The 15545-nt window shown below is 49.4% G+C and overlaps 1 protein-coding gene across 4 annotated transcripts in view; it reads left to right on the forward strand.

Moving 5' to 3' along the window:
* Positions 1–15545, forward strand: part of BTBD9 (BTB domain containing 9) — a 410406-nt gene that overhangs the window by 375265 nt on the left and 19596 nt on the right. For all 4 annotated transcript variants that reach the window (XM_070361346.1, XM_070361349.1, XM_070361347.1 and 1 more), the window contains one exon: positions 15401–15479. In XM_070361346.1, coding sequence (XP_070217447.1) covers positions 15401–15479 — 79 coding nt within the window. The remainder of the gene's footprint in view (positions 1–15400; positions 15480–15545) is intronic.

Below are 15545 nucleotides of genomic sequence, written 5' to 3' on the forward strand. Positions count from 1 at the left end.
CTGAGTCCACAGGTGGTACAGTGTCAGGTTCATGGTTAATTTAGTACAGGTCCCTCCCGTGATGTTTTGTCACATCCAGAAGAAATGGTTCCAAAAGGACATTTGTCATCTTCAGTTATAGATGAGTAACAGTCCTTCACGAGGAGCAAAGGGTGAAAATAAAGATACCCTGCCCAGAGCCTTGAAATCAATGCCCCTCAAGGGGTCTTCTTCCTGGAGCCGTCTCTAGGCAAGGGCTGGGATTGTTATTAGTGGTGGTGATACTGGAGTGGGGCGGGGGCGGGGGTGGTGGTGGTTGTGGTTCATCTCTAGTTTAAAGGCTTCTCAATACAGAGTTTCGGATCTAGAGTTCTGCTGACTTGATGGGGAGAAAAAAAAACCCAGCTGAATGACAGAACAGCTGAAATTTCATCCATTTCTGCATCTCACACACCACAGCCCTTCAGGACTGCCCAGCAGGACACCAGTGTGATCCTGATAGAGGCTGAGCCACAGCAAAGCGGGGAGATGAGTAAAAATCATCTAGCAACTTTAGGAAGATCTACTTTGGGCTTTCACACACTTGGTTGAACTTTTCAAAAATATTGAATAAACCACTTGCCAGCTGTGATTACCAACAGCTCTATTTGACAGTCCTTGACATAAAGCCAATGGGCATGTGCAACGTCATCCAGCTCTAACAGGGCCGTGGTTAGCAGCTGCTGGGGGCTGCGGGTGCTCCTGGGCCTGGCCCATGTTCCTGTCCCCGGGTGCTGTGCACTCGAGCGTTGCTAAACTGTTTGCCTAGCGAGCCCAGGGGCGGACATGAAGCCTGCCTGTACATCTCCATCACTCAGAGCGCTCTTTATGTTCCAATCTCCAGGAACACAAATAATATTCTTTCTAAGCCGCTCCAAAATACAAGTGATAGAAAATATCATGGAAAAGGTGAACTGCCAGACAGTAAGCCCTCATGACCAAGAGCTTATTCATAAAATGATGACAAATTTATTACATACACTCACGGCCGGCTTTCTGAGATTAATAGCTGATCTATCTGATTTTAAAGCCTGACAGTGGAATCAGAAAGAGTTACTGGTTAGTTTTCTCACCCATCTCCTTCACCCAGCAGCCTTCTTCCCCAAGAAATAATACAGAAAAATAAGCTGATTTAGCTTCAGCAACAGTTCTACAGTATTGTATGGCAGGAGATTTCCATGTGCCAAGGGTAACTTTTAACCTTGTTGGATGCATTTTGACTTCTTGGCATCTGCCTTCAACTCTGCAAAACCCTTAGGGCCGGGGACTAGCATGGTGGATAACTAGGGTAGATTGAAACACAACCTGAAAGGAAGCCGTATTTTTGTGTGTCTCACGGCTGCCTGTTTACTATGAAGTTGTAAAGAAGTCATTGTTTGATGTCTTAGCCTTGGGGGCATGAACGGAATTCAAAGCAGGTGTGAAGAAATACACTGCATCGAATCTTAGGCATGCAAACACACACACACAGAGCCTAGGTTCAGAAAACAGGCGGAAATCTCTGAGGTTGCTGGTTGAAGGGGAGTCAGGATTTGCCACAAACAGCAAGGTACCTTCCATGCAGTTTCTTTCTCCCTGAGCCTAATTGAAAGGATCTAACTATAACCCCTGGCCTGCTGTACAGCTAGCCTCTCTCCTTGCCGAGCTGAATCCTCCTACCTGGCTTCGCATCTGATTGTTGTGTCAGAAATTTTCTAAATTATTCAGTGTATGCACTTATCACATGCCCTGCTTGTCTCCTGTCCTGTCTCCATGTCTACCACACTGAATTTCCTGGAGCTCGCAGCTGCCTCTTCCTATGGCACCAGCATAATGATGCCCAGTGGCCTGGCTGAAGGTGCTGAGATGGGTGGAGCAAGGTCACGGGAAAGTTCATTCTTGCCTGGGTCTAGGCCACTGTACAACAGGAATTTGGGAAGGGGTCAGAGACCCCTTTCAGATCAGATCAGATCAGTCGCTCAGTCGTGTCCGACTCTTTGCGACTCCATGAATCGCAACACGCCAGGCCTCCCTGTCTATCACCAACTCCCAGAGTTCACTGAGACTCACGTCCATCAAGTCAGTGATGCCATCCAGCCATCTCATCCTCTGTCGTCCCCTTCTCCTCCTGCCCCCAATCCCTCCCAGCATCAGAGACTTTTCCAGTGAGTCAACTCTTCGCATGAGGTGGGCAAAGTACTGGAGTTTCAGCTTTAGCATTATTCCTTCCAAAGAAATCCCAGGGCTGATCTCCTTCAGAATGGACTGGTTGGATGTCCTTGCAGTCCCCTTTGGGAAGGACTCAAAACCAGCCCTGGAGAGCAGGGTGCCTGCAAGGGAACACTCGCCTCTTCTAAGTCTTAAGAGAGGTCTAGGCCAGCAAAGGCTGGGCCTGAAAAGTTACTAACACCAAGTTGAAGGTGGCAGTGATTTTTTATTTTTTAATCAATAAAGTGTTGGAAAAGAGGAAGAGATGATTTTTTTTTTTTAACTCAACTTTTTTACCCTCAGAAAATGTCCCTGAAGGAAGATTGTTATATGCACAAACTGCCTTACATTCATTCTGGTCATTCCCTGTCTTGCTTTAATTGTGTGGAATGTGGCAGCTTATGCAAGTTCCAGAAGAGACCTTTATGGGGCCAATCACGAATACTTGTCACCTTTTCATTATAGAACTCACATTCAGAGATTCCCAGTGATAAATGGCTCTAGGCTAATCTTGGGGGCAGCTCCATGCTAGGAGCTATAGTTTTCATCAAAAAGAAACTTTATATATAATACTCTGGAGATTTTTTAAGCTCCCTTCCAGTGCTCCCAATTTCTTATCTGTTCAGTTACAAATATCAAGCCCTTAATGGCTGGAGAGGGAGAGTCTATTTTTAAGTTTTTACTGAATAATCTCCCCTCACTCCCTCCCAGTGTGAGGTGCTGCACGAATTTGGCATGTCATAAGATCTGGAAGCCCTAAGGGGCTTAGTGTAATTTTTATGTATGAAATTGGTCAGGTTTGATTCAGAGACTGTCTGGCGGTCCTTCTGGTGGGCTGCTGGCTTGCTTTGCTCTGTGTACTGTTGTGGGTTTTTGAGGTCAGGGCCAGGTTTCGTTCTGCACACACAGGCTTTTGGCATGAATTTCCATAAAAGCAGACTTTTTATTAAACCTAAAATTCAGGGGGCATTTAGCCCTCGTTGTATTCTAAATCCCTTTGGTATTTAAAACACTAGGAAATGAAATTGCCAAATTCTTAACATTTGAAAATCGGCTCCTGCCCACGCCTGGTCCTCACGTTTCCAGCGCACACCTAGGGGCGGGTGCTGTGGTGGGACACGTGGAGGTGGCTGTGGTCAACCAGAGCCTGGAGGAGGCAGCACTGTCCTTGGAAGCAACAGGCCTCTTCAGAGTGATTCCAAGCTCCTTAGAGGCTGGAAGGAGCCACTGGCGTCATTAAATCAATACTTGTGCTGAGCATCGTGCTTGCCCGGGACAGGGAATCCTCTGGGGAACAGCGAGCTGGATCTGCCCTTCCCTCCAGCCCTCAGGGCTGCCTGCTGGCAGAAAGTGTGGTCAAGCCGCCAGCTCCTCCATCCTTTCAGGGGAGACCCAGACCCAGGTGGTGATTGTATTCCAGGCAAATTTCAGCAAAATTTCCAAACACCTGAGATGGGTACTGAGAGATCAAAAGTAGGAACATCCCTAATGAACAGCATGGAGCAAATCAAGGTACTGGAGCCAGTGCAGGGCCCCAAGGGAGGAGAGGCAAGTCCTCCCCACCCTACCACAGGCCCGGCCTAGCTTGGTCCAGTCCGTTCTGGAAAGGAGCAGCACAGCGTGTGGAACCCCTTGCTCCTCTGCTCTCCTCACCTCCAGGGCAGGGCCACACAGGTGTGTCTCTTTACCCCACCAAGGACAGGACCCCGCAGCCTCTCACCATGCCAACTGGCTTCTCATTTGCCTGTGGGCAGCTTGCTGACTTCCCTTCTGCCCATCAGCCACTCACAGTGGGCCTCAGCACCCCAGAGGTGCACTGGTGGACTCTGCCCAGGGACGGCAAAACCTTGGTCTCAACACTGCCTGGCTTCTGGAGTCTGCTCGAGTGTTTATTTCCAGGGACATCAGGGACACGTGGCCTCCCACTGTGGCAGCCAGAGTCCCCTTGTTAACTCAGAAACACAGCCCCATTCAGCCACCTCCTGCCAGTGCCCCCAGTGTAGGGACAATTTGCTGGCATTTATTCATCAGAGGGGGAAGAAAAAGATGTTTGTTTGTAATGTGGAATAATGAATTTTGTCTGAAGAAGATGAATAAGTGATCTTCAGTTAATGGCTAATTCTTCAATATCAGACAAACCTGAGCCACAGTGAATTTTTAATACAAAATTCTTATTACTGGAGCCTTCTAGAACTCCAGAGAAATGAATGGAACCTGGAGAATGTGTGGATGAGGACCTCCCAGTCTCCATACCGTGTCTTATGAATCGGTTTGTTGAACTTATTTCAGGCTCTAGATCTCTATATTCTGAGCAAGGTGATCTTGGGTAGTAAGCTATTTCTGAACCAATTTCTTATTCCCTATTTGTTCATAAATCTCCTTAGAGATGTGAACCTTGCAGCATAAAATCTTTGGACCTAAAAAGCTCAGCTCTATTGGTCAGCTTCCTCAGAAAAACTCATGAACTAAGGCTGCTGAGGAACACGTTTCGCCCTGAGAAGGGGGAGGGGAGGGGCGATTAGACCTGGACCCCGATGGCAGGTGACTCAGGCGTTCGGGAGGGTCGGTAGGGACTCCTGACTCTGCAGCCATCAGCTGAAGTTACACTCTCCCTTGGAGAAGCCCAGCTAGCTCTCTCTTCTCCTGACGGTCTCCTGGAGGAGGCAGACAACAGGCAGGGGTAAAGGTCTTTAATTATATGATCCAAGTGTGACAGAAACCCTATTAGAAAGAACACATCTCTTCTAAAGACTTCCCAGACATTTAGAAATTTCAACAGAGTTTAAATTTGCGAGGGAAAGCATTAAACCTTGTAAGAAGGAAATGCCAGACCAAGAGGGTGCTTTGTAGACAGTAATTTGATTGACGAGGCCTCCCCTGTTTCTACACCACACAAAAGCTCTTGCCCAGATGCAGATGTATGTGTGCGCACACGCATAGAAACAGACAGCAACTCCCACCACCAGTTGTGTACAAACATGGATAAAGAGGCAGGAGGAAACATGCATTTTCTTTTTTTCTGCATGAGACTCAAAACCACCGCGTCTCTGGCACAGCTGCTTTGCAAGAGAGAGAGAAAAGCACTTGGCCCCAGAGTCTGTTTATGTGTTTGAGCCGAGGAAGCGATTTTTGTTGCGAGGAGCTCTAAGTGAGACAGACAGAGTCAGAGAATAAGAGAGAGAGAGATAATTATCTAAATTATGTTCGTGCTATTATCGAAGACGAATATAGTTAAAATGTAATTAAATATGACGGGCTAGCAGGATGTAAGGCAAGCTTTGGAATGCTAATCATCAATTACTGCGTCCCCTTAGGGGAATCAAGGAGAGCTGCATAGCAGAGAGAGGGAGTGGGGAGCTTGGGGATGGGGGCTGAGCGAGATGTGCATGGAAACAGCCCCCCTCGTCTGTCTCCCCCACACTCTGGTTCAGACACTCCTCAGAGGTCCCAGGACACACACCTTTCTGTAGCTGCCACAGGGCTAGAAGCGTTGCGCTCAACTCTTAGGAGGAGCTGACAGGAAGATCTCGACCTTCTCTTTGAGAGGAAACTTCTCTTAAAGGGAAAATTAGGCTCTGAGCAGGGATAGTGAAGCCAAGACCTGCTCAGGTTAAAGCATTAAATGTGAGTGCATTCACCAGAGAGACCTAAGACCCACCTTGGCCAGGAAGTGTAAAATGCCCACCTACCCACCCTCCACCCTGCCACCACCCCCGCACCACTGCCCCCGCCCCTGCAGCGTACTCCTGGTCCAGAAGTCCCTGGGGCGGGAGGAAGCTAGGGGAAGGCTGCTCTGGACTGTAACTGGGACAGGTGACAGCCATCGTCCCAGCAAACTGCTCCCCACCAGACACCCCAGCCTGCGGAGGGGCTCCACCTCAGTTGAACACAGGCTCATGCAAGGCCCATCCCCGGAGAGTTTTAACTGGTCTCCGAAGCCCCATGGGTTACCCCAACATGTAGCCAGGATTGAGAACCCATTGGTCTCGCTGGAACCTGACTTCTGTTAATCTGGCCACAGAGGGCAGGCATCCAGCACTGGAGACCGTGTCAGCTGCAGGGTCTCTCCACGAACGCCACTCATACTGTGTTGAGGCCAAGAAGAGAACAGTGTAAGACGATAAATAGATTTTTTTTTTTTAACAGAAACATAATTTGTGTATCACTTCGTTAGATTCCCCAAGAATTTTGAGGTTTCTAGGATTCCTGTATAAGAGTTCGAAATTGAGTTCCCTCTATTTAACACTCCCTGAGCTGTATATAAGGCTGGGGTAGAATGCTGGCGACCCCCTGGGCCGGGGGCAGGGTTGGGAGTGAGCGAGGTGGACCTGGCCAGGGCAGAGCCCCCAGGCATGAGGGTGACACCCCAGGGGAGCAGCCGAGGCCATCACATCCACCTCGGCGCCAGCCAGTATTGTCTCCACACAACCCCAGGACGCCAGTTCATCTGGTTTTCAAGAGGAACCAGAAGTTTTATTTTTTAAAAGTATCTATTTATCTGACTGCCCACAGGGTCTTAGTTGAGGCATGTGGGATCTAGCTCCCTGACCAGAGATTGAACCTGGTACCCCCTGCATTGGGAGTGTGGAGTCCCAGCCACTGGGCCACTAGGGAAGTCTCCAGGAATTTGTATTTTTGTGTGACATCTTTTAATTTTTAAACGGCAACTAAAGTTTTAAAAACTACTCTGTAAACCAGCAAAGTGTGTCTGTGAGCCTCCCCTCTGTGACCTGACCAGCCTATGACCAAAGGGTCACAGGTCCCCAGGGGCTCCTGACAGGCTGTGTCCCTGCCCCCTCAGGGCTTCGGTTGGTTAGACAGCCTTGGCGCCGTTCTTCCTAAGCCTGGCACATAGAGGGCTGTGGATAAATAGGTGCTAAATGGAGGGACAGACAGAGTGAATGGCACAAGCCCAGAATCCCCTCTAGGTCGGGGCAGCAAGTCGGCCATAAAATCCAGTTAAACATCCTGCTAGACAAAAGCATGTACTCTCAGGTGCCAGATGGGTCACTGAGGCCTGCACCGCGGAGGGCTTCAGTGTGGCCTGGCGCCGGAGATCTGGGCAAGAGAGGGGGCGGCAGGCCGTGCCAGGCCGGGAGCCAGGGGGAATGCTCCAGGGCCCAGTCTCAAAGCGGTGACGATGCCAGGGTTCCCACCTCACCACGTCGTGGAAGACGCGCCCACCCTCACGTGCCCAGTCCATCTTCCTCACGGCGCGTGTTTAGATGTGGCTAAAGAAATGAGCATGGTCCTTGGCTCATGGCAGCCGGGCGGCAGACTAAGAACAGCACGCTCGGGGGGAAGAGGGTCGGCAGGTCAGCTCGAGAGGCGCACCCCACCCGGCAGAGGTCTTCAGGCCCCGTCCAGCACCCAGAGGCTCACCCACACCTTCAGCACCGCCCGGCCCTGTGCCCGCGGCTTGCGGGGGGTGTGCCACTGTGGATGCTCAGTTGACAGGGGGCAACTTCAGTATTTCCTTCCTTTTCGAGAATCTTTTCTGAAGGTTTACCTTTGCCTTCCAGCCCTGCTCGCGCAGGTTATAAAAAAATGCTCCCCACATACCCTTCCCACTCCTCACCACCACAGCCTTCTCTCCTGTTCTTGGCTTTGCTCTTTTTTTTTTTTCACTTTTGAACCTTTACATTTTTTATCAAAGATATACATGTTCAGTTTTCAAAGTCAAGTAGGCGCACAAGGCTTATAACAAAAGAGCAATAATCCCCTGCTTCACTCTTTTCCAGCCCAGACCCTGTTCATTTTGAAAAAACAATACGTTCAAAGAAAGTATATTTAATATGGTTTAAAAATATAAAACTATAAACAGTGAAATGTCTCGTTCCCACCCACCTCTTTGTCCAGAGGTGACAGTTTATGTGTAAACATATAAAAATGTGTGTTTTTCCCATTTTTTTAAATACAGTTTTTCTGCACCTTGGAGATCGCTTGAATTTCTCGATTCCCGTCTCTCCTGCTGCGCGGTCTCTGGTGGTAAGGGCAGAGACGCACCACAGTCTACCTAACCAGGCCTGAGTGATGCGCGTTTAAGCTGGTTCTGTTCTCCTGTGGGGCTAACAGTACTGCAGCGCCGGCTCTACGCCTGCCACACTCCTGTGCTGGGAGCACCCCTGAGTTAAAGCTTTTGAAAAATCTCATGTGGTTCTGGTTCCCACACCTTCCTCCCCTCCAGAAGCATTTAGATCTTCTGTTTCTCAGCAAGATGCTTTGCTTTCTCCTTCATTGTAGCGGCCACTCAGTGGCCTCTAACTTAGAAACATATGTCCTTCATATCTGGGAAAATTTCTTGTGCTATTCTTACATTTTATAACTTGTGTCTTTTCTGCTCTTTTTTTCTGAAACATTTGCTAATTGGATAGTGAACCTCTTGGTTTAATCATCTCATTCTCTTATCCTTTTTCTTCCATTTTCTCTTTGTCATTTTGATTGGTATTCTAGGAAATTTCCTCGACTTGAGTTTCTATTTTGTTGAATTACTTCTTTCAATTCATAATTTTAATTTGCAAGATCATTTTCTTATTTTCCAGGTATTTCTTTTTCACACTATTTTATTCTTATTTCAAGGGTGCGATAATGTTTTCTTTTCGCTTTCTAGGGGTAATATAAGTTTTTTTTCTGAAGTTTTACTCTGCTTTCTAAACTTTATATCCTCTGAGTTATCTTTCTTTTCCATTTGTGTTTGGTCTCTTATCGTTCATGTCAGAGTCTTTGGTGATCTTCGGTTGTTTGCAGTGAAGCGTTAGGCACTGAGAAAGCTGTCAAAAAGCTTTTTCTGTGCGGGGGTTTGCGGACTTGATTCAGGGTTATCAGACCTGGCTCAGGCGTTTCACTGAGAGACCCCTGTCCGCTCATTCTGATCTAGCCTTCTGGGCACCGCCTGTTCCTTCTCACGGAAATGCTCTTCAGGTCCATTGTGTGGGTCTCAACCCACTTGTGACTTCACCAGAGAACTTCTTTAAAGATATTATCTAAAGCCATGTGCTCCTCTCCGTTTACTTACACTGCTTTTTTTTTCCATAGCCCTTCTTTAACTCTTCTATTTCTTTATTTATTTTATTTGTCTCTCTCTCCCCCACTAGAAGCTAAGCTTCTTGAGGGCAGAGTTGAAAATAGGGCCTTCCTCATTAAGCTCTCAAGAAGTATTAACGGAAGCAAGCATAGAGGGACAGAGGGGAGCAAGGTAGGTGAGTATCTCTAGCTCTTTCCTCTTGGGCTGGTCAGAGTCTCAGAGGGGTCCTCCAGTCCCCTGCCTGTGGTTAAGCCTGAGTCACGGTGGCCTGAGAGCCACGAGGGGGGAGGGGGAGGGGGCTGGAAGTCGTGCCGTCTAAGGTGTTCACTCATGTGTATTCCTTGTGCTCAGTCCCTGAAGGGCCCACCCTCTGCTGTGCCTGGTGTCCCAGAATCTAGACCCGCTCTGTTAAAGGACTCTAGAGTGAAATCGCTGTCTCCTGCTGAGGTGGAAAAGGGCTCATCTCCGCTGTGCAGGAAGAAGAAAAGGGGGGTTGGGGAGCCCACCTGCTCCTTTTACCTGTTTTCAGCCAGCCTCCTGCCTGCCCCCACCTTCAGCAGTGGCTGGTGACTCAGGACATGAGCCGTTCCGGGGCCTGCAGTGTGAATCCACTTGTTTCCTGGGTGTTTCTCTCTGAGGTGTTGGCAAAGAAAGATGGTGACATCTTTCGTGCTTTCTTTGTGCTTGTTTTATGCTCGTGTGTGTATGTGTGTGTGTATTAGAACACATATATGCGATATGAAACACACATGGAATTTCCTAACTGCCCTTTGAGTGGAGGGAGCAAAGGTTAACCCACTTACTCAGTTTGCTGTGTTGAACTGCCATTCTGGCCCTGGCCAAACACTCCTGGCCCTCTCCCCGGTGTCCACCAGTTCTGCTATAGAAAAATTCTGACATTCTCTTTCTCCTTAGAGCACAAGTGGCAAAATCACGTAATTTTTCAGAGCTGAAAAGACCAGGCACCCTTGGCATAGAATCTGCAGGATCCCCAGAGAAGACAGGACAAGGCTGAGGATGCAAAGGCGGTCTCGGCCAAGCCCTTTGGGCCTGTGTGGTACCACCCCGCTCTCACCACTGACAACCACACCCTCCTCTCCCACCTGCCAGCTGCCTGTCCTCTGCTTGCTTTGGATAAAGACACAGCTATCCAGAGACCTGGCACACCCCCCGGAGGGACTGACTCCACTTTCCCCCTAATTTTTATATTTCCAGTTTAGTTAATTTCACCTCTGGCTAATTCTTTTCTCTCATTAAACACAGACACCATTTTAATCCCTTCTTTCCTTCCTTCCTTGCTTTCTTTTCATTTCAAGAACTATTTAAAATGCAGAAAAGAATAAAAACTATTATAGCATTCATTCACATACTCACCCCTGGAATTGACTGTAGTTAATGTTTTTCACATACACTTTGTCTTTTTATTTTCATCAAAGAAATGGAACATTGCAGTTGGTGTTGAAGTGTCCTTTGTTCCCCATCAGCAGAGCCCACTCCTCACCCTCTCCTGAGAGACAGCCGCTCTCATGAATTCAGCGTATCTCCTTCCCCAGAATACTCAGAGCACACTTTACAAGCATGTACGGTTTTCGTGAGTAACATGTGCACAGCGATCGTGAAGCCCCCTGTGGACCACACCGTGGTCTGCAGTCAGAAGAGCCTTTCAGGATGAGAGCTCTTGACCCGCTTTTTCACTCTCCTTGTTAACAGACCACCTACCATATTTCAGTGACAGCCCCAGGATTTCATATGTGTTGTAGTATTTAATCCTCATTCCTCAAGCAGCAGCTTTAAAGAGACTGTTTTAAATCACTTGTTTTTCTGGCTTGTTTAATTACTACTATGGCAACAACAACATTTTTTTCCTTCCTTTTTTAAACTTCATATACATAATATTTCAGCCTCATTATGGGTTAAAGTAAGTTTTATGGGTGGGTCTTAGAACTCAATCAAAATGTATGGCTTTATTTCTCTGAAAAAACTGCTTCCAAACTTTAAACAGCCAATTACCAGGGAGGTTTTGGAACACCACCAGGTTATGAGTTGGGACCATAGTACAGTTTGTATTGTCCTCTGATTATGGAAAGACCGCTGATCTCCCCAGAGAGATCGTAAACTTCATCAGGGCAGCACTCCGTCTTGCATGTTTCCCATAACACCTAGCAGGCACCAACCCCAAGAGTGCTTTCGCCAAATACTTGCTTAATTCCTTCAAAGCCCAGCTACCTTGTCTGCCTCCAAGTAATGGGTATAATGGGTGCTGATGGAGTGTGGTGGGAATCTCTGCAGTAGTCACTAAATCAACACCAGCAAACTTGGTGACTCACAGTGGGGTCCCTAGGAAACGGTGTGTCTTGTCCAGGTTTGTGTGGCTGGCAGGTAATTACAGTAGTAATAACAGTATCAGCTCTTTCTCTTAGAACCTAGCGTATGCCAGTACTGTTCTAGGTGTTTTACATTTGTTAATGTATTTAATCTTTACGCACACAAAAAGTTAGATAGTTATGTCTGTTATCCTCATTTTACAGAGAGGAGACTGAAGCCCAGAAGGGTTAAGTAGCTTGTCTGAGGTCACAGAGCTGGCTAAAAGTTCAAACCCAGGAGCCTGGCTCCACAGCCCACGCTGTCAGCCACTTTGCCATCCTCCCTGTGGGTCACGAAAGGCCACGATTAAAACCTGCTGTCTTGACTGTCACCCAGCGAGTCTCTCAACCGGAAATATTTTACATAATAATCCAGTACTGGCATTTTCTCTTGCTTCACATCACATGATCTGTGTTAAAGGCTTGGATAGCAGGCAAGCTAGAAACTTTTTTCTAATACACATTCTACCAAACTAAATAGTACAAAGAGTGCAGAAGTTTACAGCTAATGTCTCTTGAAGTTCTTCCACCCAAACAATATTTTGGCAAACATGCTTGTAGACCTCTCTCTTAGAATACATATGTGTATAGATATTTACAATTTAACATAATTGAGACCTCATTCTAGATGCATTTTTGTGATGGAGGGTGTGGTATTATTCCCATCAGCATTGGACAAATGAGGAAACTGCAGCTCAGTGAGGGCTTGTGATTTGTCTGCTGCAGAGCTGGCCAGTGCCAGGGTTGGGACGTCACTCCTGTGTGGGTTTTTCTGTTTGGGGTAAGTGCTCAGAGCAAAGGCTGTGCATATTTTTTGACACTGGTAGTTCCTGTTCAGACACGTCCTCCCAGCACCCCGCCTTGGCTCTGAACTGAGTAATGATGTTGCTCTGTTGTCTTCCTGGGAGTGTCACCTACTACAAAGGAGATGCAGAGTCCTGGACGAGTAGGGGTCTTCATACAGCTCTCTAGCTCAGTAAGAAAGGCGCTGAGCTTCTGCATAGACCAAGCGGCGGTGGCGGCACCTGGCTCTGTGATGTGTGAGCCTCCTCAGGGTGGCGCCGTGACTATGCATGTGGCTCCGACACAACCATGACTGTCCCCCTGCCGCCTCGTCATTCCTTGCTGGGCATGCGGAGAGCCGTTTCGAAGACATTTGGGGGAAATGGAAGCCGGTACTTGGGAGGAAGAGATGCTCCTTACCTCATCTTGACTGGCTTCCCTTCCTGTTCGTGCTTTGGTCTTAGGGCTGTCATCCAGTTTGCTGAAGATGAAATCATCTGTTCACCTCTTGGGCTGTGTTAGTGAAAATGAACTCTAATATGATTAGATATTAATGCAGTGCAATGGAGGATTGGTATTAAATTGAGGCCTTCTGATCTTGTTACTCCAGCAGTGCTCCCTCCTGCTCAGACTGCGGCCCTGCAGCTCCCCCCGCAGAGGGTGGGGGGCCAGGGCCTGAGCCCCCAGGAGGCGGGACGGGAGATGGAGCCGAGGGGGCGACAGCGGGACAATGAGTGGGGTTCAGGCCCAGCTCCCCCCAGGACACCCCACAATGAGCCCTCACTCCCTTCAGGGCCTCAGCCTCCACCCCACACGTAGGGCAGGGTGGGGGTGGGGTCGTCCAGGGGGCAGGAGCGCGATGCCAGGCCTGTCTGTGCTCTCAGAGCCCTGAGCGTGTTGTTGAGGGTTGTGAGCTCACGAGAGTCAGGTCTTACCTGCCTGTCCAGAAGCACTGGACAATTTTTTTGGATAAGCACAGGACTTAAAAGCTAAGAAGAGTCTTCTCTGTCTCCTCCACTCCCAGCCCCCTCTCCATCCAAATCCCTTTTGTGAAACTGGCTGAACCTAATATCAGAGCTATGGTTTTCCCAGTGGTCATGTATGGATGTGAGAGTTGGACCATAACGAAAGCTGAGCACCGAAGAATTGATGCTTTTCAACTGTGGTGTTGGAGAAGACTCTTGAGAGTCCCTTGGACTGCAAGGTGATCAAACCAGTCCATCCTAAAGGGAATCAGTCCTGAATATTCATTGGAAGGACTGATGCTGAAGCTCCAATACTTTGGCCACCTGATACGAAGAACTGACTCATTGGAAAAGACCATGATGCTGGGAAAGATTGAAGGCAGGAGGAGAAGGGAATGACAGAGGATGAGACAGTTGAATGGCATCACCGATTCCATGGACATGAGTTTGAGCAAGCTCCGGGAGTCAGTGATGGACAGGGAGGCCTGGCGTGCTACAGTCCGTGGGGTCGCAAAGAGTTGGACTCGCCTGGGCGACTGAAGTGAATGGTTGTCACTGGCTGAGTCACTTGCCCTAGCTCTGTTGCCCTGGCCTGGAGTAGGGCTCTGAGAAGTGCAGTGGACCAGCTCTGGTGTGTGCTGTCACTGCCGCTGGCAGTGAGATGGGGTTCTGATGCCTGTGCTTTGTGAACCCCTAGCGTCCCCTACCTGCTGGAGAAAGAACGCAAGTCTGTGCTCAGCCCCCATGCTTAGTGCAGAAATGACCCCCAGGCCTGTCGGAGCCCAGGTCCAGTGTTGAAGCCCCACGGGGCCTTCCTCTCAGGCCCACACTGGGCTTGGGCTTTCCAAGGGAGCTGTGTGGGTCTGGGAACAAAACACTGAGAAACTGGGCCAGGAATGCAGACCCTGGGGATGGTCAGATGGCATCACCTTCATGTATGAATAGCCTTTCTACAGACAGAGTGATTTTTCTTATGCTGTTTCCAGAAAACTGCTTCCAGAGGCACAGACTTTGCACATAGGATGGTAATGACTTTTTAATGACCTCAAGGGGCCTGGTGTCCAGGCAGCAGTGAATCAGTCTCCGTGGGCGGCTCATGGTGAAAGGGAAGATGGAACACCTGAAAGCAGAGGGGGAGAAATAAGCCACAAATACGTGTATTTTCTTTGGTAGCATTACTCGGTAATTAGACAATTACAGGAAACAGCGTCCCAGCAGCTGGCAGCTCCGCCATGTGTGCGGAGGAGGGCTGCGGCAGCCGCGAGCGCCTCATGCTGCTTCTGAAAGCATGAGCCGAGTTTGCAGCCGCGGGTGCCGAGCGCCTCATGCCTTCCGACGAGCCGGGAGCGGTAAATCGGGAGCAGACCACTTCCTCTCGGGAGAGACTGGGGGCCTGCTCCACTGGCCCAGCCCCTGCCGATCCATGAGGAGGGGCGTTTAAAATCCTGGGGCTGCTTTTGAGCCCACCCATCCAAAGACTAAACTGTTTGGGGGATGCGTTGGGAACCAGAAAAAGAGGGCTGAAGGGAGGCCAGTGGAGAAACTTGCCTTTTCTTCCCCAGGTGCCTCCACCACTTGCATGAGGTGGGTCAGACATGGGAGCCCAGGGCTCTCACGGCAGTGAATGCCCCCCTCCCAACCTGCAGTGCTGGGCCCAGCCGCCCTGCCCTTGGCCTGCCTGCCTGCTTCAGCTCCTCTTCCAGGACCCTCCCAGGAAGTCACTGTGCTCACCTGGGTGCAGCCATTAGGCCCACAGCCCTCTGAGGGCAGCACCATCGTGGCCCTGTTACTTCATGAGCCCCGCCCGCCTTGATCCCTCCCCCGTGTGGCCACACTCGTCTCTACGTGCACGGGTCTGCATCTCATGCTTGCCTGTGTCGAGCCTTCACAGAAGGGCAGCACCTCCTTTGCTGAGATTGTGGGGCACCATGTACTCCTGTCCCCACTCCACGCAGTGGGTGGAGACCCCCGCCCCCTCCACATCCTGGGCTCCGCTGGGCCGAGCCGTCAAAGGATCACAGGACGGTGTAACCAAGCAGTGCTTATGCTTCTCCTCACAGGTCCTGGCAGTCGGTAACTTTTGAAAGACGCCCAGCATCCTTCATCCGAATCGTTGGAACACACAACACAGCAAACGAGGTAAGGGCCCCCTTTGGTGAAAGACACAGCGGCACTTCCTGCTCTCTGGGCAATGCCTCGGCCCAA

This window comes from Bos mutus, chromosome 23 (genome assembly GCF_027580195.1).
Source record: "Bos mutus isolate GX-2022 chromosome 23, NWIPB_WYAK_1.1, whole genome shotgun sequence".
NCBI lineage: Eukaryota > Metazoa > Chordata > Mammalia > Artiodactyla > Bovidae > Bos > Bos mutus.